The sequence below is a fragment of the Equus caballus genome, chromosome 21, assembly GCF_041296265.1.
Source record: "Equus caballus isolate H_3958 breed thoroughbred chromosome 21, TB-T2T, whole genome shotgun sequence".
In the NCBI taxonomy this organism is placed as follows: Eukaryota; Metazoa; Chordata; class Mammalia; order Perissodactyla; family Equidae; genus Equus; species Equus caballus.
This window is the reverse complement of record NC_091704.1, coordinates 16,325,529-16,350,611: the sequence shown is the minus strand read 5'-3', so window position 1 is coordinate 16,350,611 and position 25,083 is coordinate 16,325,529. Positions and strand designations below refer to the sequence as shown.

General features: G+C 52.4%; 1 protein-coding gene across 1 annotated transcript in view; it reads left to right on the top strand.

The window, feature by feature from the left end:
* The window catches only part of MED26 (mediator complex subunit 26), a 50,122-nt gene continuing 25,039 nt past the window's right edge, over nucleotides 1–25,083 (top strand). The window contains exon 1 of the mRNA XM_023625374.2: nucleotides 1–917. Within this exon, the coding sequence (XP_023481142.1) occupies nucleotides 846–917 (72 nt within the window). The 5' untranslated portion in view covers nucleotides 1–845. The remainder of the gene's footprint in view (nucleotides 918–25,083) is intronic.

The following is a 25,083-nucleotide window of genomic DNA, read 5'->3' as shown; positions in this document are numbered from 1 at the left end:
GCGCCCCGCGACGGGGCGGGGACGGGCTGGCCTCGGCGCCCCTCAGATGACCCTTCCGCGCAGTCGCGGCGTGCACGCCTGTGCGCCTCGCCCCCACGAGCGCCGATCGAGGCTGGGAAGAACTCCCGGGCTCGGACAACCTGGCAGCTTCTCCCGCCCGCGTCTCCTGTCATCCCCATCAGTGCGGGGAAGGCTTTTCTGCTCGAGGACGAGTCCTGCCGTCGCCCTCCCCACCCCGCAGCCCAAAAGCGGCCTCCCGTAGCGCCCGGGTTCAAGGACTCGGCGCGCACCGCACGTTTCCGTCGGAAACCTCCGCCCCGCAGCCCTGGCGGGGGCGTGGCCTCCAGGCGGCGGCCGTTGCTCCGCCCAACCGCCTCCCAACGGCTCCCTCGGCAGGGCCGCGGGGTAGGGCGGCGCGGTGGGCGAGTGCGCCTGCGCGCGCATGCGTGGAGGGGAGGGGTGGGCCCGCTCGGGGCCCCGCCCAGGCCCGGCGTCTCTGCCCGCCCCATCTCCCAACCTCCTCAGCGTGGCGCCGACGCTGCGTGCGGCGCGGGTTACCCAGAGTGCTCCGCGCGGGGGCAGCTCACTGGAGTTTGGTTCTCGAGGCGGCGGCAGCAGCGGCGGCGGCTCAGGCGGCTCCTCCTCCTCCTCCGGTGGCGGCGGCGCCCCGGGCCCGAGCCCCGGCTCCGGCTCCCCTTTCCGCCACCCCGCGCGCCCCCTTCCCCCCCGGCGCCGCGGGGAACATGAGGCTCCGCTCCCGGAGGCCGGCGAGTGAGTGACCCCCGTCCCCCGCCTCAGCCCGCCCGCCCGCTGGCCCGGCCGCTCCCCCCCGCCTCGCCCAGGCAATGACAGCGGCTCCGGCGTCTCCGCAGCAGATCAGGGACCGGCTGCTGCAGGCCATCGACCCCCAGAGCAACGTAAGTACCCGCCGCGCGGGCCGGGACGGAGGCCGCGTGGGCCCGGGACCCTCCCCCTCCCCAGTGCCCCTCGTCCTCCGGGCTCCGAGGGACCCGCCCGACACCCACCTCCCCTCGAGGGCCGCTGCCATCCCGGCCGCTCGCCCCCTGGGCCCGTGCCGGGGGAAGGTCGGGCTGCCCGGCGGCGCTCGGTACGTGAGGCCGAGGCTTCCGTGCGGCCTGGGTGGAGGGAGCAGACGGGAGTTGAGGTCGGAGCTTTTTCTCCTCTCCCGCTCCAGTTGTACGACCCTCGCTGCCCCTGACGCTGCTCCCCCGCCTCGCCATTCCCCGAGGACCCGCGACCCCCGGGAAGCCCCTCCTGGCGGGGGGGAGGGGTGGGAGAAAGGCTGTGGAGCAACTGGTGTCCGGGGTATGATTCGGGGAGCCCGTGCCTCCCGTATCTCGGCCTTCTGAGTGATCAGGGAACCCCTCCTACCCTCTCCACTCTTCTGGGAGCACCTTCTTCGCTTCGGAGGGAAACCCCCCGGCATGCTTTGCCCCTAGCCGAGTGCCCTGGGCGCGTGGAGAGTCCCCCTCGGTTCTGCGAGTGGGCATGCCTTTGCCGGATTCCTCTTGGGGTCGCTGCCGACAGCAGATAATCTTGGGGAGGGTGGGATCCTTCTTGTTGCCTTTCTGGGCCCAAGTGTTCATTGCGCCTCTGACCAAGCCAGAGCCTTCCTTTTTAGTAGTGAATTAGGGGTGATTGTTTTCTCTTCTGTTCTCCCGTGAGCCCTCCTTTGGCTGTCCCTCCCCCCAACCTGGGGTTCCCAAGCTGGTGGTTTGTGACCTAGATGGTCAGAATTAACCCAAGGGTGTCACTTTCTCAGACGGCCCTCCACCGAGGCTCCTGTTTGCAGAGGAATCTCCCTTGCCCCCTCTGTGTGTGTAGGGGAAGAAGACTCATCGTGTTCTCATATTTTCTCCAAGGGGTTGTTGGCATTAGGGGTCATTTTCCCCTGTGGCAGGAGCAGGTTGAGCAGTAGGAAGATGCAGTGGCATCCAGATATGAAGTGAGCCCCTGATTTGCTGGGAGACCTGGCTGTTGGAATCACTTTTTAATAGGCTGGGGCTGGAAAGAAAAATCATCTTGGGCTTGGCCAGGTAACCGAGGTTGCTCTCACTGTGGGGGCTTTTCCTTTTCTTTTATGTGAACTTTGCGAATTCCTCTTAGCAGTATGCTTTAGCTTGGTATTTTTGGAATAATTCATGTTAGATTGTACAATTTTGGTAGAAACTGAGGAGTTATGACCTTCATAAGGCTCTGATTTCTGTATCATAAGTAATTCTCTTATCCCTGGTCTTTAGGCCCTATTAAGATTGACTTGGTGGTAATTGTCTTTAACAAATGTTGTATACATTTTTCTTAGGACTTTGGGGGTGGAGTAGGCGCAAACTATATAAAACCTTCCAGAATTTTTGCAGTAACTGGTGCTGCTGCAATTCCCAAGACTCAAATATTAGAGGGTAAAACAAGTGACATGAAAAATGTAGCCTTGGTGACTTTTGGATCTTTGTCAAGTCAGAGTATAATTTCTTGAATTCCCTGTGCTTGCTTGCCTTTCAGAGAATCTGAGAGGTGGCTGAGATATTAGCACTGATCCTTAATGCCACCTAGGTAGGAGAGCTTTGGGATCAGGAGACGCTTTGACAGGCGGTCACGATGTTGTAGATTAGGTGGGGCAGTGACCTCAGAGGTTCCGGTGTTGTATAAGGCTCTAATCTAAAGGCTTCCTATGAGTAGAGGAGGAAGAGGGGCTAGCCAGAAGCAGGGGGAGGGAACAAATCTGTTTCATGTATTTTGGCACGTGGTTGTGCAGAAACCTTACATTCACGTAAGCCCATGGTTGTGTTACCTGGGATAGAATCACGTTTCATTTGGCTTCTCTTGGGGACTCCACTGACAGGTGTGCGTGGAGTCCTACTGAAGTAAGTGTAGTGGATGGAATGGGGAAACTGTCTCTTTGCATATGTGTGGTGAGGAAAGTGCCTCTTTTAAACGCTGCCATTGTCAGCAACCAACATGAGCATTGTTACAGAGTCGGGCTTGGAGCACACCCCAGTACAGAAACGCAGCCAGGGCAGAATAAGTTGCCGGTGGAGATTGTGCGACCGTATGTCTGCAGTTTCTCACGAATGACCTGGGCTCAGGTGAGAATGAGGTGACTCCAAGAAGGCATTGCTGCCACGCAGCTGTTGTTCTCTGCTTTGCCCAGTTATGAACTCTACTTCTGGATAGTTAGTTGACACATATTTAAGATGCTCATGCAAAAAAAAATGGGGACAGTGTTGAAGAGCCAACACTAAAATTAAACCTCTTCTGAGAGAAGCAACAGAGAATTGTGTCGTGTAATGCTTACCTTTATTGGCATGCAATTATGGTTAACAGACTTCGCTTTTGCTTGAAAAATTACTGTCAGGCAGCTGACCTAATATCCATGAGTATCTGGAAAGTTGGGAGGTAACAAAGTAACGTTTACTGACATCTCCTTGACAAAGGAGTTGTTAAGAGGAAAGTTGTTTCTCTGCTCTAAATTCTAGCCTATGGAGTATTTGAATTTCCACAGCAGCGGGATCTGAGTTATAGCCAACTCAGTAATGAAGTAAATCCTCTGCACTCCTTTTCGAAAAGTGACTAGCAGATTTTCAGAAGATTCTAAGCCTTACTCTTCCCAGCACCCTGTATGTCAGCCCAGGGTGTTGAAAGTCTCTGAAGAGCAGTGTGCGCATTTGTTCCCGCTTAATCCTGCTTCATTACGGAGGGAGATGAGGGCTGTGTCTTCTCCTGCCCAGAAATCACTCAGTCCACCCAAGCCCAGTTTCCTTAGCAAGTGATCAGGTTCCCGTTTGTATCGACGCTCATTGTTTCTCCAAGTTTGGCCTTTGTCTTCCTGAGTGGAACACAGGCTTCGTGAGCACTGTTTGCTTCTTGTCTTCTCTGTGCTGGTTCGTCTGACTGAGCCCTGGAATCCTGCTTCTACCTAGGACTGAGGATCTACATTTGAGCCCCTTTTTACCAAAATGCCCTTGTGACAGCTCTGTGCCCTGAGGTTCAGTCATGGAGTAGTCTAGTGCAGAACTCTGGAGAACCGTGAGGGACATGGATGTTCGTCTGGCATCTGAGAAAAGGTCTGATTGAGACAGTGGAGCAGCTGTTGCATCCCCATGACGAGTTGAGTAACGGCACAAGGCAGGCCCTGCTCAAGGCAGGTGAGGGTCCCTGTTTTCAGAGCAAGGAGAGGCCAGAGAAGGCACTGTGGCAAAGAGGGACCTGAATTTGCCCTGGATGTCTGTGTCAATGCCTGCCAACAGTCAGGCTGTCCAGTAGGAAATCTCAGGAGCTACTTTCTTCCTCACAGTTCTGGAGACATCAGGTGCCAAGGGGAGGTGACCACGGGGCCTCTACTGGGAGACACACTACAAGAGTAATCTTACTTCTAGGAATTTGAAGGTTAAGACAGTGCTTAGCTTCGCTGGGCTGCAGGTTCCTCATCTGCAGAGTGGAATTGGGGACTGGTGTGTGCGCCCCATAAAGCTCCTTCTAGATACAGGGTTCAGATTCTGAAACAGACAGCATGAGGCTAACGTGAATTGTTCTAGAAGTTTTCTCTTAATGCAAGAAGCATTGCGTGAACTTTCTAGAGTAACACAATTCTGACTAAATTCCACACAGAGATACACACTTTACATGACTTTGTGCAGCACTTTAGCAGTGTCTCCTGCTTCTCTCCAACAGCACCGTGAGGGAGCTGGCGGGAGCAGCCGGTCTCCCCCTTCTGCAGTTGCAGAAGCTGATGGCCTGACAGTGGGTGCTGTTTAGTGAATGTTTCCTGTGGCCAAGAGAGGACAAGATGCTTTTGTTTCTTACTGACTCAATGTGAGGTGACTACCCCAAAGTTAGGGACTTACTCGAAGTTATTAAGTGACAGTGCTTCCAACTCTAAATGCCACCACACTGCTCTCAAAGGGGGGAGACAGCTTCAGAAGAGGCCCGAGAGTGCTGCGTCCTTGAGCTGGTAAGAGAAGATGTGGGGATCCGCCTTTCTCCCACACAGGTTTGTATGTGATGACACCTCAGGTTCGATTTACCTGTGACAGATCTAACAGGCTAACAGTATTAGCCTATCTCGGGGACAGAATCCTGGGCCAGACTGCATTGAGGTGTGGTACCTGCTGACTGACATAGAACTTTTCATGAGTCTTGTGTTCCAGCTTCGTTTCTGCTTCAAGATTCCAGCACTTTCTATGTTAACTTAAAACACCATTGATCCTGCAGAAAAGAGGAGTCTTATAAATGGTAAAATGGAAGAGTGTTGGTTCTGATTCTCTGCAGCATGTTAGAGGATACGAAATCTGAACGCATGGACTCTGCCTGATCATGCTGGTTGCTGAAATTCCCTGACAGTCCCTTCTGTGTGGCCAGGATGAGTGAGGAGAGCAGTGTGGTGCTTAGGGACTTTGGGAAACAGGCAGGTAACAGGTGTCGGGTGTGAAGCAGGTGTAAGTCCTTGTTGTGACTCACTGTCTTCCTCAGAAGAAGGTGGACTTTACATTCTGTCTTCACAGAGGTCTCTGGGTAGTCCTCAGGTGGCTTTAATCAGAGTATATTGTTCTGGCTGGAGGTCACAGAGGCCGTGGACACCTGGGCTCTTGGACCCGAGATGCAGCTGTGTGCGGCAAGACATGCACCTCAAGGGTGCCAAGCTCAGGTTAGGTGAAGGAAGGGAGCACTGCTCACCGTGCCGCAGTTTTGGTATCCATGTGAGCGTCTTCTCAGACAGGGCTCCACTTTAAGCAGCACCAAGGCCCTAGCCTGATCTCTGCGTTACTACAGTCCAGTGGATGGGTCTCCCACCCAACTCCCTCGCTGTAAATTACCTTCTGGAAGCTGGGGCCTTTGTCGGTAGAAGTTGTGCTTTTTTTACTCCTGGTGGTAAGCTGTCCTGAGTCCACATGGTCCCTTTGTGGCCCCCTAGCTGGGTGTCAGAATGCGTGACGGAGTTTGGGGCTGAGCAGGTGGCCGCAGAGGCGGTGCCTTTTCAGTCGGGCCTTGTGATTGCCCACGCTCAGAGCCCCCTTCTGAAACTGTTGCTTTGCACTCTCAGAGCACACCTGTACAGCTGAGTGAGTACTGACACAGGGATTCCGTGAACTGGGGAACATTTCCTGCATAAGGAAGACCTACTAATATTCCGCATGCTGGGTTTAAAAGTCCTTTCTGAGGGAATTCCAGGTCTTGGGGAGGTGGTGCACTTACGTCTCAATCACCAGCTGATACTCGCTGTTTATGGAGAAATATGGTGAGAGTGAAAAAAGGTGGCTCAGCAGTTGACTGACTGTTTCTAGCAAGTGCTTATGGTGCTGGGTGCGGCCGGTGCAGACCTGGAGTTGCCCAGCCCCTGCCTCGAGGGGCCTCAGGCAGGTGTGGAGTGTGCACGTGGGTGATCTGGGGTGGGGTGGGGGAACAGGGGTCAGGGTGACAGCTTTTAGGGCCAGACGGAATAGTTCTTCATGTGTTATTCAGAGACAGTTCAGAATTCTTAAGAACGTGAGCTGGCTTTCCAGAATACTTCATCATTTGAGTTTTCAGAACAAAAAGTTTTACAGTCAGGTCCAGGAAGTCAGTTCTTGTTGTCTCTGACCTAAGGGAGGGAGAGTTTGGAGGAATAGCTGGCAAATCCTTGGACAGTTTGTCTTCTCAGCAGTGGGTTGGGAAGGGGGCAGGTGTCAGGCTCTGTGAAGGGCCTGGGGGCTAGTTTTAAGTATTTGAAGTGCTGTCATCTCCCCGGGGTTTGGTGTGCTCCGTGTGGCTTTTGGAGGCAAACTTAGGAAGGGGAAGGCAGGCGTTCCTGGGAGGTGGGCCCTGCTGTGCGTGGGGGAGCTCTTGGTTATTGGCAGAGCTGGCTCGAGACAGTCCAAGGCCCCCAAGCCAGGCAGGTGTTCAGACATGCCCGGGCCCTCCTTCTGGACCCCTAGACTCCTGACCTATGAGTTCCTGGAGGTTCTGTGATTGTGTGTGGAGCCCATTAAAAAGGAGAAGGGTCACGTCAGGTCGTGGTTAAAGCCTTCAAAGGCTCCTATGACCAGAACGAAGTTTCCTGTATTCATCCATTGGAGGTGGAAACAGACAGCTGCTGTTTCCTGAGCACTTACTGGGCACCAGATATGGTGTGGTGCACTTTGCATCCTTGTTGGGTCCCCGAACTCTTCCTGGGGTAGATGTTCCATCTTCGTTTCAGAGGAGAGCAGAGATTAAGTGATCTGTCCAGTCTCACAAAGGGGTCTGTCGGAAGCTCTGGGCCCAAACTCAGTGCTGGCTGGCCCAGAAGCCAGTGGGCCTAACGACAGCAGTCTCCTGCCTCCCACATAAGCAGAGCCCAGCATGAAAGCTGGGCTCCAGTACACCTGAGATTTAACCTCCCAAACACGAAGTCTTTTTAATTTCTATTTCCTTCCAGTTCCTACAACCTTTCCCTCCTTAAAATCTTCTAGCCTAGTGGTTCATAACCTTTTTGCATGTCAGGATCCATTTTTATGATCAGAAACATTCAGGAACTTCCACGTGACAAATGTACTTTTGAGAAAATTGGAGGATTAAAGCTACTCTGAATCTAGTCATGCTTTGGAATGAAGCTGTATCTTGTCATCAAAACAGCATCTACTGAAATCACCCAACTGACCGTACTTGTATGTGTGTGACATCTAGGATCCAACCCTCTGATCACCACTGTTTGGGGCCTCCTGTTGGCCCTACTGCTCTCGCTTTTTCAGAAAGCTTTCCTTTTTTAATCTAAGACACAGTCTCCCTCAGGCACCGTGCATAACTTAAAAACCCTACATTCCTGCTGATAACAGGTCTTGTTGACCGAGTTTTCCCTGGGATTGTAAGCTCCTTGGTAGCAGAGCATGAGTTGCTCCCCATGTATCTAAAACTTCCACAGCAGGTGGCTGCGCAGATGATTGTTGATCTTCCTGTGAGAAGGGCTGATCTTAGGAACTGGCTGTCAGTGCTTACTGAGCAGGTACTAGATGCTAACTCTCTTCAGTACTTCTCGTGCATTCAAAACTCACTTAATCTCTACAGCACCCCAGGGAGGCAGGCACTCGTGCGGAAACTGAGGCTCAGCGGACGCATAGCTGCTAGGGATCGTGCTGGGATTGGAACCCACCCCCAGTCCTTACCCACCTGCTGCTGATTTCCATGTCACCCGAGAGAGTGATGTGGGTACCAGGCAGGCACTTCACTCTCCTGCCCGGGTCCAGATCCTTCCACTGGATTCGTCTGTGGGCTGTTTTTATGCAGGACCAGGAGGAAAGTTGTACCTGAAATGCTGTGTGCTTTCTCTTGAACTGGCTGAGGAGAAGGCATGAGGTGTTTGTTCCTTTTTGTTTCTTGGCTGGCATTTTTCACCCCTGACAGAGAAAGGATGGCTCTTGTCTTAGATCCCTGCTTGTCCTTGGTCCCTGGAGACACTGTTCAAATGCCACGTTGGGACCCTTTGGCCTCTTTTGGTCGTGTGACAAACTAGACCCTTCCTGGACACCCCTCTCTTCTGGGTTTCATTTGTCAGGGCCAGAAAGTGGGTGATGCTTTCTCCAGGCCACATCCTGTGGTGCCTCAGCCTTGTGGCTGCTGTGGAGATCCCAGTCACTCAACTGCTGTGTGCAGAGTAATTTTGTAAGTGGCTGGCCTTGACTCTGTGGTGGGAGGTTTTGTGGTGCAGGCGTCACCATTCAGGTGAGCTACTGTTGGAGGACTAGGTACGCATGACCATGGCTCACATCAAGAGCCCAGTAGGTGGCCCAGCTGCCCTGCTCCTACCTTCAGCTCCATCCCCCACCCACACCCCTGGTCACACTCGCTCTGGGCAGCTGTCTGACCCACCAAGCTGGTGAGTCTGCACACACTGGAGGCTGGATTCTTCTTGTCCTGAAGATGGCTTGTTTTGATATCCTCTCCCTCCCCATTCCACCTTAGCTCTCTTGACCCCTCTTGCTATCAGGTTGCTGGCCCAGCCCTGGTTGGAGTGTGGGGTGTGGGGTGGTGGCCACATCCTCTTTCCCTTTAGTGATCCCTAAGGTAGCTCACTTATGGTAGCTTCTTAAGGCCAGCCCTCCTAGAAGTCACTTCCAGTAGACACTTCCCAACTTTATTTACTCTCTTGGTGCATCTTGCATCTGTGCTGGGCAAGCAGTTGGCAGGCTGGCTTTTCACTGCCACCTGGGGGAGAGTTGAGTGACACTGATGTGTAGGTGTCTAAAATAGGAGCCGTTTACCCTTTCTGCTGATTGTGTCACTTTGTTTCCTTCGAGTGTTTGGTTAGGTAGTTGCCAGCAGAGCGCCTGTCTTCTCCTTCCTTTGCTAATTCTGTTGGCGGATCTCCTCCAGAGGGTAGGGAGCTCTGTGCTTCTGACAGGAACTTAGACACAAAGGGGCTGATTGGCTCGTGTCGCTTAAAGACGCAGAGGTGGTTCTGTTCTCAGGTGAGGACCTGGCTTTGCTCCTTCTCTCTGTTCTGCCTTTTGTGCTGTTACCTTCACACAGTGGGATGTCTTCCTCCCAGCCCCTGGAGCTTCAGGATTCACCCTCACTGACCATCATCCAGGGGAAGAAAGAGAGGGCGACTGTTTCCCAGAGGCCCCAGCAGACACTTCCTTTGCCTTCTCTTTGATGGAATTAGCAGGGTATGTTTTTTGGTTCCTCCCTAAATCTGGGCGTGGTGTTAGTTCCACCCAGACAGGCCCAGAATAAAGGCCTGTTGCCCCCTGTTCATGGGAGAAGCGGGTAGTGGGGCAGGGAGCCAGCTGGCGGTATCCCCTGGGTGCGTGCTGGTTTAATCACCTCTTTGATGTGAAAGTACCATCATGTAGTTGGCTTTAGTGCTGGGCCTGGGAGACTTGGGTCCAGATGACAGAATGGGCGTCACTGAAATGTAAGGTCCAGAGTAAGCGATGCGGTGGTTTGGATGGTGTGAGGTCGCAGGACAGGGTTCCGAGTACCCACTTCTCCTGGTTGACCCCATAGACTGATTTGCCTGTAGTCACACTTGGGTACCTTGCTGTTACCTTGCCTTGGCGCAGGTGCTGGGTTGCAGCTTCTGAGCCCATCCTGGGCTGAGGAGCACTTCAGGAGTCCAGGAGAGCCTGTAACAGCACTGCAGCTTCTCCTATCCCCATCATCTCTCCTGTGCTGCAGTAACTCCTTGACCAGGCCCAGGGAGGAGGAAGTTGCATGGTCCAGGAGGCCCAGACCCACCCAGGCCTCCTGTAGTCATTGAGGAGGCAGCACCCATGACCCAGGCAAGAGCAGAGTTCTCCGGATGTCTGTCCTCTTGACAGACAGGCCCTGTAAGGGGACTGGGCAGTCTGGTTGGATCTGATTGTCCTGCCCATTTCCTCTTGTCTGTCCCCTCCCTCTGGTTAACCTGGGTAACCGGAAACTGGGACCTGCGTTTCCGGACCTGGCTCCTTCCCCTTAAGGTTAACTGAGAGGGGTAGGGTCAGATGATCTTTGTGCTCTTCTCCATTTTTCCCTCCCTGTGTTTCTGGGTGGCTCTCAGCAAGACCTGAAGTTGGTGATGTCTCTTCCCCCTTTGCTGGATGCTGGCAGCCTGGCAGTGACAGAAATGGGCCACATGTTAAATTTTAGGTGCGATCAGGGCAGAAAATGTTTGTGAATGGATATTTCACTTTCACTTCTATTTTAAAGAAGTTTCGCAAGCATTTAAAGTTCTCACTTTGACAAGCCGATGCTGCTCCTGAGTGCAGGAGCCCCGCTCTCACCAAAGGGCAGAAGCTGTACCCTCCAGGTGTTCTGTGAGCTCTCCTGCCTTTGCGTGTACCCTTTCCCCCTCCTCCTGTCCCCTGAGTCAGAGTGCTAATTGGGATGGGAGAACTGAGAGGGAAACTGTATGTTCTGTTTTTTATCTTCAGCACTGTGTATGTGTGTGTGTCTGCCTGTCTTGTGGACAGACGTCTTGCACGTGCTGGAAAACACAACAGCTCTGGGGTGTGACCTCTTGAAGGCTAGGCCATTGAAGACAAGGGATTCCCTCACTTGCTGCCAGTGCGGAAGTTCCTGGAGAAGCACTCTGCTTGGCCTGGGGGTGGGGTGAAGAGGCTGGTAAGAAAACGGCAGTGCTCACAGGAAGTTGGGGAGGAGCTTGCAGAAGCAGAGTCTGCTGTGCAGACGCAAGCAACAGGTGCCCTCCTGTGTGACTGCTATAGTCCTCCTGTGTGGCAGAATGAAAATGGTGAGGATCCTGTCTGGGGTGGGGATCGAGGCTGTCTTAGGGTTTGCGGTGAACTTGCTTGTCAGCCCCACTTGGAGTTAGGGGAGTGGGCACCGTCCTCACCCTGGGGATGATGCTTCTGTGTTAGGAGTACAGTGGACATGGTTTCCTATCCTCTCGGGTGGTGGGCTCCCCCAAATTGGGAAGTAGCAAGTGGCATCATCTACTTTGTAAGATGAGCCAACCTTGGGCATAAGGATCCACTTGTGTTGGTCACTCCAGGCTGTCTTCCTGGGTCACCATGCTGTCCTTGGTGCCTGCCGCAGGGTGGATAATGAAATGCACCCTGCAGGAATGAATGAGGCCTGAGGCCCAACACTGAGCTGTGCCCGTAGTCCCCCAGGGTCCTCGCACCTTGCTGCATTGGCCTGTCTGTTCTCTCCAGGTCCCCTGTGCAGAGTGCCCCCCCCCCGCTAGCATTTTGACTCATCCCATCTGCCTTCAAGGCTTTCCCCAGGGACTTTCACAGCCACAGCTTCAGCAGTGCCTGGACCCTCGCTCTCCAGCTGACTACTGTCCTAGATGTGCGAGCAGCCTGAGCCAAAGCGGATGCACCTTCTTCCCTCCTGCCCTCGGCATGCTATGCTCTATCAGTTGGTGATGCCGTGGGCCACCTCAGAGCCACCCTGGGGTCCCACACCCGTGGCAGCCCCCTTCCTGCCAGTATGATCTCCAGGGAGGACTAGCACAGTTGCTTACCAGCCAGTCTCCTACCTCCTGCTCTCTCCTCCATACTGGCCGCAGAGTGAGTGCTCGGAAACACAAACTGGGGAGTTTCATCCCCTCTGTTGGGGCCATGTGGCTGACTTGATAAAGTCTGAATTCTTTAGGTGGTGTATAGTGGAGAAGATGGTCTTTCTCTGGGTGGAGAATGGGCTTTGTCGTTGGGTACAACTGAGCTGGAATGTTGATTCTGCTCTTCACGATGCAGCCTTAGTTGTCTCAGGAGGATGTACGTATGCTGCTTAGGAAGGCTGTTGAGAATGGGACGTGGCCCTGGGCCTGAAGCGTCCTGGGTGCTGATGTGGGTTGTAGCCAACAGTTCTCAGGCTTGGTGGTGGGCAGCGCATCCAGCCCCTCCCTTCCTGCCCCTCCCTCTCTCTGGTCCATTCCCATTCAATGGTTAGTGACTGGGGACTGGCCAATCATGGAACTACATCTTCCTGGCCAGTGATTGTTTCAAGGGTGGGCCTCTGGCCCAATCAGAGCCTGTGACAGTTTTAGCCCTTTGCTAGGGTAGTTGGGGGAGACTTGCATGGGAGAGGGTATGATCACGTTGTTGCTGGGGTCTGCTGCCTGAGGACAGCCTGCCCACGAGTGAGACCAGCCCAGAAGGGTGGGGAGGACTAAGTTACCATGGCCCGGCTGGCCCAAGGTGAGCTCTGCCCTGAACTTTTCAGCTTGGAGAGCCAGTGACTTCTTTTCTTGATGAAGCCCGTTTGAGATGGCTTTTCTGTCTCTTGCAATCAAAAGTCTAGACAGAATCAGCCAAGTACATTGTGTCCCAGCCTCTGGCTCAGGTGTCCTCTCCCATCTGCTCCAGCCATGCTCAGCTGCTCTCCAGTCAGCTCCTGACCTGCTTGTGCACCCCACCCTAGGTGGGCCTCCTTCCCTCCTTCCTACCTGTCTCTCTGGGCTCCAGGCCCAGGGTCCCTCCCACAGCAAGGCTAGTGCCACCTGTCCCAGGAGCACTGTCTTCTGCCTGTTCCTGATATCCTGGTCTGATTTTTCCCACAGCACCTTTAACCTATGTGACATGCCTGTGGTCCCCCTGCCACCCTTGGTTCTTTTCTTGCCTGTGCATAGTGAGCCCATTCATTCTGTTAGGGCCAGTAACTAGTTTAAGAACGGATGTGGGTCCATCTCCATTAAGCTACAGGTGAGCACCAGTAGTGCCTGACATGGGAGGATTGAGTTGGGTTTGGGGTAAGAATTCAAGTTCGGTGGGGGCTTGGTGGGGCAGCTGCTCCCTCACAAGTATTAGGGTTGGGTGGCTGATTCCCTGGAGGACATCCCTGCTCCTGCACTGACTGCTTGGCTCTTTCTGGACCTCAGCCCTTCAGGGTCTTTCTGCGGTGCTTGGGTTCTCTTGGAGCCACTGTAGTGTGGTCAGCACTGGGGCACTGAGCCTGTCCCATATATGTCGCTCAGTTCTCGGGAGTCCAGGGATTCTAGAGGCTGGCGACAGGACACAGGGAAGGGGCGGGGTGGGCAGCTATAGGTGTTGCAGCACTTGCTCAGCCCCCATCAGAGACATGGCGAACCCATGCCTCCTCCCTCCCTTGGGCCAGGCCTGGGCCCAGCAGGGGATTCTAAACCCTGAACCCCAGCTGTGCTTTGAGAGGAGCAGCTTCAGGTCCTATTTGGTTACTTCTACTTGGCTGGCCTTGGGGCGAATCACTAAATGTCTCTGAGCCTCAGTTTCTTTATCTGTGACATGGGGCTGTTGATACCATCACTTGGTGGTGTCGTCCTGAGGAGCTGAGCATGTTGGGTGCCTGGTACAGTGCCTGGCTTCTGTTTAGTCCCCGAGATGACCGTGGGGGAGCTGGTACTATCTCTTACAGGTGAGGAAGAGTGAGACTATACAGCTGGGAGGAGCAGAAAGGAGCTTTTAATCCTATCAGTGGGTGATAGATCTGTAGGTGGAGTTCACCCTGGGGGGGGATGGATCTCATTCAATCTAGTGATCACCCTACTTAACAGATCAACTGCTCAGTGTCTTTTGGTATCATCTTCATAAGAGTCTTCTCTCCACAGGGCCTTTATCCTTGGGCCTGACAGAAACAGGAGAAGCACAGCCTCAGCTCCTAATGTGTGCTCACTCTGTGCCAGGTATTGTCTCATTTTATAGATGAGACTGAGGCTTAGCAAGGGTAAGTCACGTCACCTGGTCACTGCACAGCTGACCTCAGGGCCTTTGCTTTCATTGTGAGGCGGCACTGCGCCCGCTGCAGAGAGGAGAGGGATGCGAGAATCCCTGTGGAGCTCTTCCCCTCCTTCCAGAGTTCTGCATGCTGTGGAGGTGGGCTCTACGCATGCTGGTCAGTATGGCGGCCATGAGTCACGTGTGTATAACCAGCACCTAACGTGGCTGGTAAGACCAAGGAACTGACTTTCAAATTTCGATTCAGTTTTAATGCCCACGTGAACCAGACAACGCACATTTAGGGCCCTGGATTAGTTGTACTTCGGTGGAGAGCTCAGGCGATAGTGTCTTGTTCCACAGGGGAAGTGAGGGAGGAGCTTGTGCCTGGGCTGGCATGGGGATGCAGAATGGGGCTCCCATCCCTCCCCAGCCAGACAGCGCTGGTTTCTGCAATGTCTCTGGAGCCTCTGAGTCATCTCAGCTCCATTCATGAGGTCTTGTCTTGTAGAGAAGAAAGCCGCCTCATTTCTGAAGTGTAGGTTGATGAACGTGATTACCAACCAACTAGAAATCCTCTGAGCCCCCCTCCTCCAAAATAAAAAAGAAAGATGGACAGATGGACAGACAGAAAGAAGGAAAGAAAGAAGTCTTTCATATGCAAGGATTTTGGAGTTAGACCTGGGTTCAAATCTCTACAGCTCTGTCTCTGAGGTCTTTATTCTTGGACAAATCACGTCAAATGTTTGCTGTCAATCTGTCAAATTTACGGTGGTCTATAAAGTGAGGACAAGCCCTACCCTACTGAAGGGTAGATAATGCCTGAAGGGAAGCTGCTGGGTACATGATAGTCGCTGAATACATATAGGCCCCCTCCCTACTTTTCCAGGGCTGAAGGCAGGACGGTTATCCCCCTGGATGAGTTTGTAGATATTTAACTTTGGTTTTCACAGATGCTGTTCTTTCTCAAAGATAGTCTTCCCTTAAAGTATGAGCAGTGAGCAGTTACCAGACAACATTGCATAATTTTACACATTTCTAGAAGCTCCCTGGGGGGAAAGCAGGAAGGAATTGGTTGTAGAACAAAATCTCAGCCTTGTAGAGGGAAAGGCACACTGCTTTGGAAGAGGTGCTGGCTGGGAACTCCCAGGCAGGCTTAAAACCTGCCTGAACCATTCCAGACCCCTCTGCACTGTGGGCAGATGGAGGTGGTCAAAATCCATTTGTGCGCTACTGCCTTTAGGAAGCACTGTCCTTTCCGAGTAGAGAACAGACTCAGAACTAACAATGACGAGATCTCAGAGACATCGCTGGACAGAGAAAGGTTGCTGTAATTAATGATCAGAAAATACACCTTGTACTGAAATGTGGGAAGAATAGCATTGGCAGGTAGTCAGGACTGGGCATTAAGCCGGCCCGATTGCTATTTTACGCCTCCTAGCCCATCTCCCACACCACTCTGCTGGCAGACTCAGGAGCTGCTTCATACTACACTGTTTTGGAAAGTGCTTATGTAACAAGAGGCATAGCCATGTTCACGTCCTTTGATCTAGTCATTTTACTCTTGGAAATTTATTTACAGATGTATGATGATTTTTAATAACCGTGTTAATAGAAATATTCACATAATAATCATCATTAATGTCATTAATTAAGTGACATGGGAGAAGCTTAGGAAACACGTGTGTCCATAGAATCGAGTAGCATAGAGCCGTGAAAAACCAACCTGAAGGCTCTGTAGGAAAATGGACAAGCCTTGCCATGATGAAGAAAGGGAGCATTTTTGTCAACCGAGCACAACCATGAAAGGCACAAAAACTAGAACTTTGGGTAAAATGGGAGGCACTCGTTTGGGGGCAGTAGGAACAGTTTTTGTTTTTCATATTCCCCATTGTCTTTTCAATTAAACAATAAAAAGATGAAAATAAAAGTAAGCCGTGTTAGCCTGAAGAGCCTCTCAGGAACTGTGGAGAGCACTCAGAGGTGGAGTGGATGGCAGGGCCTCCATGTACTGCACCCAGCGGAGAGGAGAGGTGCTTTCCTCTCATGTGTCTTCGGAAGGTTCAGAGCAGGGTGTGCCTCACTTTGCTCCAGTCAAGTCCACCAGTCCTGTGCTTCATGTTCGCGAAGGACTGGGGTCCAGCCACCTGGACAGAGAGGCCGTGTGTGGACTCACTGGAGCCGTACCTGTGGCTGTGTTCAATTCCTAGAATCACTGCGCCTCCTGCTTTCCTTCCACCTTACTATGTCCAGTCCATCTCTAAGACCTAGCTGCTCTATGGCCAAAGTCTACCTTCTCCGTTCATCCTCTTTCTTCCAGCTCTGAGTCTAAGCCTGGCCGTCTCCCTCTTGGAACACTTACCCTCTCGACCCTTCCAAACCCGTATCACATCACACCACTCTAGAATAGATGTCCCCAGTCCTTATTTTCATGATCCACAGGTGCTATATGCCTTGGACCTTTCTTTCCTTTCTCACATCAACTTATGCTTCCCTCTCCCTCATTCATGACTGTCCAGGCCCCCTCCCGAGATCTGTGACCATCAGACTCCTTCAGGCCTCTCCTGGCCACACATTGTGAAGAGCCCCATCCCCTCCTGCTGTGACACTGCCTCCAGACTCTTTGATGTCTTGGCACACTTAGGAAATAATGGCGTCCAGACAGCACCCTAGGTAACTGGAAGTGGGACTGGAGGGAAAAACACGAGTGTTACATTTCTTGAGTATTATAAGAAAAACAAAGTATAAAATTTTCGGGAACTTATTAAATATTGAACTTGTATTGACTTTCCAAATAACGTTACTGATTTTTATAAAAGGGAGCACTGTGTCCATGAACATAACTTGTTAGGTTGGATTTTTTGCTTGACTTTGATAGTCACTGTGGAGGAATTCTGTTTGCATGTGGAGATGTTAAAATTTAGAACCATTATTTAGTAAACATTCGATAATAATTGTTAAGAGTTGGCATTTAAGGAATTCAGGTTCTTCCCTCTTCTCATTTGTATGCAATGTTGAAATACAATAATGCAAATGAATTTTACTTTCATTCAAACCTTATCGCAAGTACTTTGACATAATGAAGAACTGTAATTTACTCTATGTGGTGTGCCAGCAAATGTTTGACGACTGGCTCTCCAGGAAAGAAAGTATGCATATACATACATACATAAGGCTACAGATTTTACTGATGTGAAGAATGGGTAGTATACAGTTTACAAATAATAGTGAAATACACAGCCCTCTTTGTCAGTTCCATGTAGCCAGTTGTATCTCACAGACTGCTTTTATTGATTTTTCCTGAACTTTTGTACCTGTAGTCGACTTATGAGTGTAGATTTGACATGACTATTGATTGATACTTTTGTTTATGAGTCCAGTGATGTCTTTGCTGAATCAGAAATAGCTTTCAAATATTGGAAGAATATTTCCTCAATTGTTTGTGCTATTCCTAATTTAACGGCTACAGACATGACACACTCTTAAGTTTAATCTGCGTTATTAACATTGTCTCCGTCACTTCTTAAGTCTTAAAACCCAGGGGGTGGCTCACTATTTCTGTAAAGGGCCAGATAGTAAATATTTTTGGCTTTGTGGACCATATGATCTGTCACAACTCTGCCTTTATTTGTAGCACAAAAGCAGCCATAGATAAGATTAAACTAATGATTGTGGCTGTGTTCCAATAAAACTTTATTTACTTGGTTAAGTTTATGTTATGTGAATTTCACCTCAACAAAAAATATATATAATGAAATAAATAAACAGTTTATTTACAAAAACAGGCATTGGGCTGGATATGGCTCACGAGTCTACAGACTCCTGGTCAGGAGCCACCAACCTGATGCTAAATCAAAGCCCTGATCTGTAGTGTTTGCCAGTTTACATGGTATAAATACTTTCACTGTGGCTGATTTCAAACCCCTAGTGTGGTATCACTGAAGATGGAGTTGACAAGAGATGCCTCAGCAGCACACCAGTTTTACCATGTGGCACAACAGTCATGAATAAACCCCAAAACCGAGATAATAGTAAATGTGGAAAAATAAGTAGGAAGTGAAGAATTTTGAGTTATTTCATCACCTTTTTTTTCACTGTAACTTCATTTCTATCATTGCATTTTTAACAGTGGCTGTCTTTAACACAGGATTCCTGAAAGTTTCACCGCAGGCTCTCGTGGGCTGGTGTGAGCTTGCTCCAGCACACTCCTGGGTTGAGTCCCCACCCCTAGCCAGCTTGAACCCTGGCTGCAGGGCACAGCAGTCTCAGAAGAGCAGAAGTATTGGTGTGTGTGCAGATGGAGATCTGGGCTGTGGGCCACAGTCTCCTTGTCCAAGATGGCATCAGTGCCTTTGCACCTGGCTGGTAGGACAGTTCTGTTGGTTCGAGTGTCTTGGAGGCCATGCTTGGATCCCCTCGAGGGTTCACGTTGAGCCAGTAGTCCTGGGGGCGGCGGGTAGTGGGGGCAACACTCTGTTCCAGATCCTTCACTGCCCGATTCTCTCTGGGGCTCTGGCTAACCACCTCTCCTGGCCCCATGGTTGGGAGGAAGGCTTCCTCTAATGTGCCACACTGTTTATTTTTCTCATAACTTTCAGTGTAGTTACCTTGTCCTTTTTGCTTCTCTGTTGCCTACTTTCCCTGACATGATGGTAAATCCCACCAGCTCCCTCTGCTTCCTGACTGCCACCACAGCACGTGCACATTTTTATTTTCCTGGTAAACAGCTGCCAGATGAACTCTCATGTCTGTTCTTTGCTGGCTGCAGTAGTTGGAGTGTGCAGTCTGGATAGGTTTGGGCTCCCATATCCAAGGTTTTCCTAATGTTGGAGACAAGCCTTCCCCTCAATGTGTGCAGGGTGTCCTCCCCTTTGGAAGTGAACAGTTCCATCTTCATTCTGCTTTCTTCTCCCAGATCACAGAGTCACCATTGCTAACTTCACCACGGGACCATAAAAGTTGCTCTGGGTTTTAGCATGGCTAATACCATATTTGTTTCTACTCCCTCCAGAAAGAAAAGAATGAAATCCACACCCATTGCATCTTGAGGCTGCTTTGCGCTGATGGTGTGGCCTCATGTACCAGTCAGACAGTCTTCATGGAGTCGGGAGTCTCAGTGTTCTCTCCCCTGCTGGCCATGGGGCCCAGCATCGCTGCTTCAGTGAGAGTCGCACTGCTAGATCAGTGAGATGGGACGACTCGCCTAGTGTGCAGACTTGTTTCATTCCTAATTAGACAAAGGTGTCTGTACTTTTGGGAACCCAGACCAAAAGCTGTCCCATAGCTGATCTTGTAGGGAGCAGGGAAATAGCAGTCCCTGAAAGGCCAACCCATTGCAGTCTCCTGACACACCCGCACCCAGGCAGGCCTAGGTGTGTGGCGTCTGAGGGATCCGCTAAGGGCGAGGTGGAGCTGCAGGTTCTCTATGTCAGAGCTCCTGGTAGGCTGGTGATCTGATGCCCATCCCTTTGCAGGGAGGCAGAAGTGAGGAAGTGTGTGTTTGAAGGAAGTGAGGAAGGAAGGAGGAGAGTGGCCCAGCTGAATGACAGATTTGTGGGGAGTTGGATAAGAAGATAATGTGCAAAGGTTCTTTGTTACTAAGAATGCCTTCACCTCTTCCTTTCCAGGGGCTTCCATTGGCAGGAAGAGCCCTTTAGCTCCTTCCTTCCCAGCATTATGAGATCTGGCACCGGTGCCCTTCTCCCTAGGCATCTCCCACCTGCCTTCCTTCCTCCCCTCTGCTTTCATCACGTGGCATCTCCCTGCCCACCATTCGTCTGAGTCTCTTACCTCTTTTCCGTTAGTGCCACCCGGCACCAGCGTGGAGATGCCACTCTTGGCCTCAGCAGTTTGGAGGTGCTTTCTCCTAGCAGGGTATCCTTGTGCCAGCCCCTTCTGCTGCTCTCGCTGTGTAGGGCCAACCTGGCCAGCCCAACCTGCCCTGCAGGAGCTTAGCTCCCTTTGGCTGCAGACAGGGGCTGGCAAAGGCCAGTGGAGTTTCTTGTGCTCGCGCCCCCTGTCGTGCCCCCCCCCCCCCCCCGACGCCCCGTGGAGGCAGGCTCCTGGATCTGTCTGTTTTACATCCATTTCTTCTTTTTATTCACCTGCTCATCGTGGCCTGCAACCAACATCTCAGTCTGAGGACCCTAGGGCCCTGTCGAAGTCCTGCCCATGCTGGTGTCTCAAACCCTATGTGGGCCGTGTCATCTTGAACATGAATCTAATTTCTGAGCCTCAGTTTCCAAATCTGTAAAATACCTCGCCCCAGTGCAGCTCTAGGACTCTGTGGAACAGTGTCCTTAGAACAGCGGCACAGCATGTGGCCACAGCATGTGGGAGATGGTGGGATGGTGGTGTGGGGTGTGTCAGGAGGCCTAGCTGTGATTCCATCCCTGTCCCATAGCCAGGGCGATTGTATGTCTTATAAGGCAGACCAGGCCACTTTTAGAGTGAACGAGGCCCTGTTAAAAGTTACCCTGGACACCAGGTGTAAACATCTGGTCCAGCGAACCAGGCTAGGGTCACCTTCCACACCAAGTGTCTCTACTTGAAAGCTGATGTCCCTGGGTGCAGTCCCCTTAGATCCAGAGCGTCCCCTCTGCAAAACAGACTCCCATGGCCTACAGTCTCCCCAGAGCCTCAGGGCCCGCCCCTGTCTATTCACCTACGTGTGGCTGCACTCCTGGTCCTGCCTTCACTGTGTCCTGTGCCTAAAATGTTACGTTTTCTTTCCTTTTATTCTCACTGAGTTGTCAGTATACAAGAAATAAATACATCCTTCTCCTTTAAAAATTTAAATATTTCAGTTACAGCTAAGGCCCCGTTGACCTCTGTTATCATTGCAGGTTCTTCTGTCCCTCTGCTGAGAACCACTGTCATGAGTTCAGTCTGGAGTACGTCTCTTTGTGCGTGTAGAGAGACATCCCAGAACACTGTGTAGTTTTTAAATAAATTCTGGCACACAAGTCTTTCATTTTGCAGCCAGCTCATTTCCCTCAGCGTGTCCTGGCTCTCTGTCCTCATTACTTACGAGTCTCATTCATTCCTTTAACTGCAATATAATATTCCATGAGAGGAGCCGTTTCATTATCAGGGAGCTGGCTTCCAGAGTTTTGCTGATAAAATGATGCTTTTTGAATATTTGTGTGCGTGTCTCCACTGAGTCTGCTCAAGTGGGTGTGTCAGGCAGTAAAAGTGTGGAGGGGTGGTTTTCACAGTGGCAGATATGGAGGAGCAACTTGCGTGGGCGCCCCCTGCAGGCAGGAGGGCAGGGCAGGGCAGGCAACCTCCTCCAGAGTTCTGCTCAGAGCTGGTGCTTGAAGGATGGGCAACTGGAGAGGCAACGCGACGCTCTAACCCTGGCCCCCTCTCAGCACCACCTGGAGCCTCACTTGCCCCGAGACGTTCCCTGAAGCCACAGCACTCCCTGCTTTCTTGAGAGCTGAGGTTAGGTGTGCGAGGGCAATTGCAGGTGGAGCTGGCAGTGGGTCCAGGAGGTCTGCTGGGCTGAGCCTGGAGAGAGAGAACCTCAGGGACCGGGAGAGTGTGTCTGTCCCTGCAGCCAGTGGTAGGGCCCTGCTCTTCACCAGTGGACAGACTGCTGAAGTCTCTTGCCCTGGGTCTTCTGTAGCTCCCACCAGATGACACTTTAGCGTTCAGAAAAGCCCTGGAGCATTCAGGATCACGTCTGGTTTAGCAGTAACCCTGAGAGGCGGTGATTGTGATGATGCCCATTGCACAGATTGGGACCCCCAGCTGACGAGCACTTGACCCGTGTGCCAGGCAGATTCTCACACAATCCCACTGGGGAGCGATTGCCATCCGTATTTTAGACATTGAAGTGACTCAGGGAGGTGACTTACTCATGACCTTACAGCAGGAGGTTCTGGTTCTGAGCCCAGTCCTTAGCTCCTTTGTCTGCTCTACTCATTTGCACATGTGGTGCCTGTCAGCCACAGTGCTGTGTGGGCAGGAGCATGGTGACAGGGTGACAGGGTGTAGTGGTTCTCTGCAGAAGAGGAGCAGAGGAGTGCTGCTGGTTGAGGTGGATGGGGCAGGCAAGAGGGGGGCCTTGAGGGCCGCTTGAGGGAGGGCAGTCCAGGCAGAAGGACTGCCTAGGAGCTCAGGCATACTGAGTCGTCTTCTGCAGCACCCCTGGGCTGTATTTCAACCCCCACAAAGGTTGCTGCTGTTGGAGCTGGGGGTGGGCTGGGCAGAGAGGTGTGACATTCAGATGTGGCAGCTGCTGCCCCCGCCCTGGTGGGAGGGGAAGGGAGGGTTGAGGACAGCATCTGGTTCCAGACAGGGTGCTGGGTGTGAGGGAGGGAGACAGTGGAGTGGGCCTCTGCCCACCTCTTGAGTGCTCAGGGTCGCTGTGAGAAGGAGAGAGGTGTCTCTTTCAGTCACATTTCAGTGTCTCTGGGGTCAGGCTGTGTCTCCTACTTGGCACCATTTCTCTGTCTTAGTGATCGATGATAGGCTGAAACCCATCGATGATAGGTTGATCATGGCGTAGGTGAAACCTGGTGATCTACAGGCAGTCCGTGCTCAGAACCTTGCACAGTGAGTGAGCTAGGGGCAAACGTCAAGAGGACAGCCCCACTGCACTCCCTGGCATCAATTGCAGGCCCTCCCCCCTAGCCTGTCCCTGTCCTCAGGCAGGCTTTGCCCCTCCTTGGCTTCACTGACCATCCCACCCTCCCATCGATAACCTTTCTGTTCCCTGTACCTCTGCATGCATACAGCCCTCTGTTTCTACCAGCACCCTATGGTGGGCTCTACTGCCTGTTGCCCAGAGCCTCTGGGTCCTCCCTGCCTCGGTGTTCCCCATTCATCTCACACCCGTCCGCTTCCCAGGGTTGGTTGGCACCTGCAGATTTGTCTCCCTGCCTCAGCTGTGAACTCTCCACCAGGCAGCTGGAGCTAGCTGTTTAAAACTGCAATCTGACCATGTCACTCCCTGCTCTGAGCACAGCCTGGGATCCCTTATGTGACCTGCCTGTGGCCCCCGCTCACTCTCATCTGGTGTTCTCTGTACTTGCTGTGCTGCTGTGTGCCCCCAGCCAGGTGTGTCCTCACCTTCCTGGTCTGGCCTGCAGACTCCTGTGTACTCTTCAGGCCTCCTTGGAGGACCCAGAACACCCTGACCATCCCACGGCCCTGCCTGTCCACACTGTTTGACGTTCCCTAATCACACGTCTGCCTGCCCAACCGGGCCAGGAGCACCTTCAAGGCCATGGCTGTGCTTTATCTGTATTTCTGTGAGCGGCAATGGCGTGTGTGGGAAGAGCCAGTGCTTGAGAACCAGGCCGCCTGGGCCTCAAACCCAGCTGCGTCACCTCAGGCAGATTAGGTGCCCTTTCTGTGCCTTACCTTCATCCCTGTAAAAAGGGACTGATAGAGCATGACAGGTCAGAGAGAGAATTTGTAGAGCTCCGTGTAAGACTTTCTTAATAAGTAAAGTAGTGCCTAAGTGGTCACACTGAGGCTGTAAAGAACTCAGTTCCTTTTTCCTGTGCATCTTCCAGCAAAGCTCGCGTAATAAGCAAGGCCTGCAGGTTTATCTTTGGGAGTAACAGACTGGGGAGGGCGACCCTAGAGACCTCCTCACATGCTTGAGATGAGGGCCCACTGAGAGAGGGGCCCTGACAAGGCAGCCTGGGAAGCAAAGAACCTAGGGAGGTGATAAGGGCTTAGAAAGTAGGGCTCAGAGTTTCTAACGGGGCCTTTGGGGTCCGATGGCGTGTGTGTGTGTCTGAGATTCTTGGTTAGACACCCAGATGTGAGGCCCCCTTTGGCGTTCTTGGCAGATGTGCAGTTAGAGAGGCCTGGGATTAGGGGGATTGCTGGGCATAATGGTGCAGAGGAGAGGGCAGGCTCCTGTGACAGGCAGTGGTTAATGCCCTTTGGTAGTGAGACTTCCGTGTAGGGCCCTGAGGTGAGTGCTTTTGCACTCAGTCTGTCTACAGTCCTTAGAGCTCCTGTGGCGCTGTCCCCGGTACTGATGAGGCCCGAGGCTGAGAAGAAAAGTGACTTGTCCTGCCCAAGTTCAGGGTGCTATAGTCAAGCCCCAGTTCCAGCCTGAGGCCGATAGGGGCTGGGAAGCAGTGCCAGGAATGTGTGGAGGTGCTTTGGGCACAGATGGGCAGCAGGGGCTGTGGCCAAGGGAGTCAGATGAGCTTAGGATGCTCCTCGGGGTAATGGGGACTGCAGCCCAACTCGGCCCATGTCACCCCTGCCTTGGGTGCCCCAGCTTCCACAGGGCAAGCTGAGCTCCCAACCCATGTTGCCGGCACAGGTGGCCTCTGTCTGATTCTCTTTCCTCAGCTCACAGCCTTCCTTTGCCTCCCCTCACCTCATGTCTGTGTGGGCCTGCAGTTCTGACCCCCATTCTTCCCTTGTGAGCCCCGTCCTTGCGTGGCCCACTGCCTCTCTGCAGTGCCTTCCCTGGAGTTTGGTGCACTCGCCTGTCTCCACCACTGGGTTGGGGCTCTGTGAGCCAGGGCTTGAGAACTGTCCCCCGACCCAGCACACACATACCCTGCACAGGATCTGGCACATAGTAGGCGCTGAATATGGATCAGAGGAATGCCTGAGGAGGCCCCATCAGAAGTCCTAGAGGAATGGAAGAGTGAGAAGGTCCCCTGGTCAGGAGCTCAGCAGAGGCAGAAACGCAGCAGTGTCTCAGGGGTTTTTATTGGCCCTCCCCACCTTAATGTGGGGTTTGGAGTCAGACAAAAATAGCATTTAGGGAAGCATGGTCCTGCTCTTCCCTCCAGCTGCTGTTGCAGTCTCCCACATCTGCCTTCTGCAGGGCCCAGAGATACCGCACATCGTATTTACAAGATTTCTTTTTGTGAGATGCATGGCATCTGTTTTGGAGGGTCAGAGACTCAAGCTCATCTGTGGATTGAAGAGGCCACCAGTAAATAAAGCCAAGACTGTGGGCTGCGGCATCTGTATTGCCCGCCAT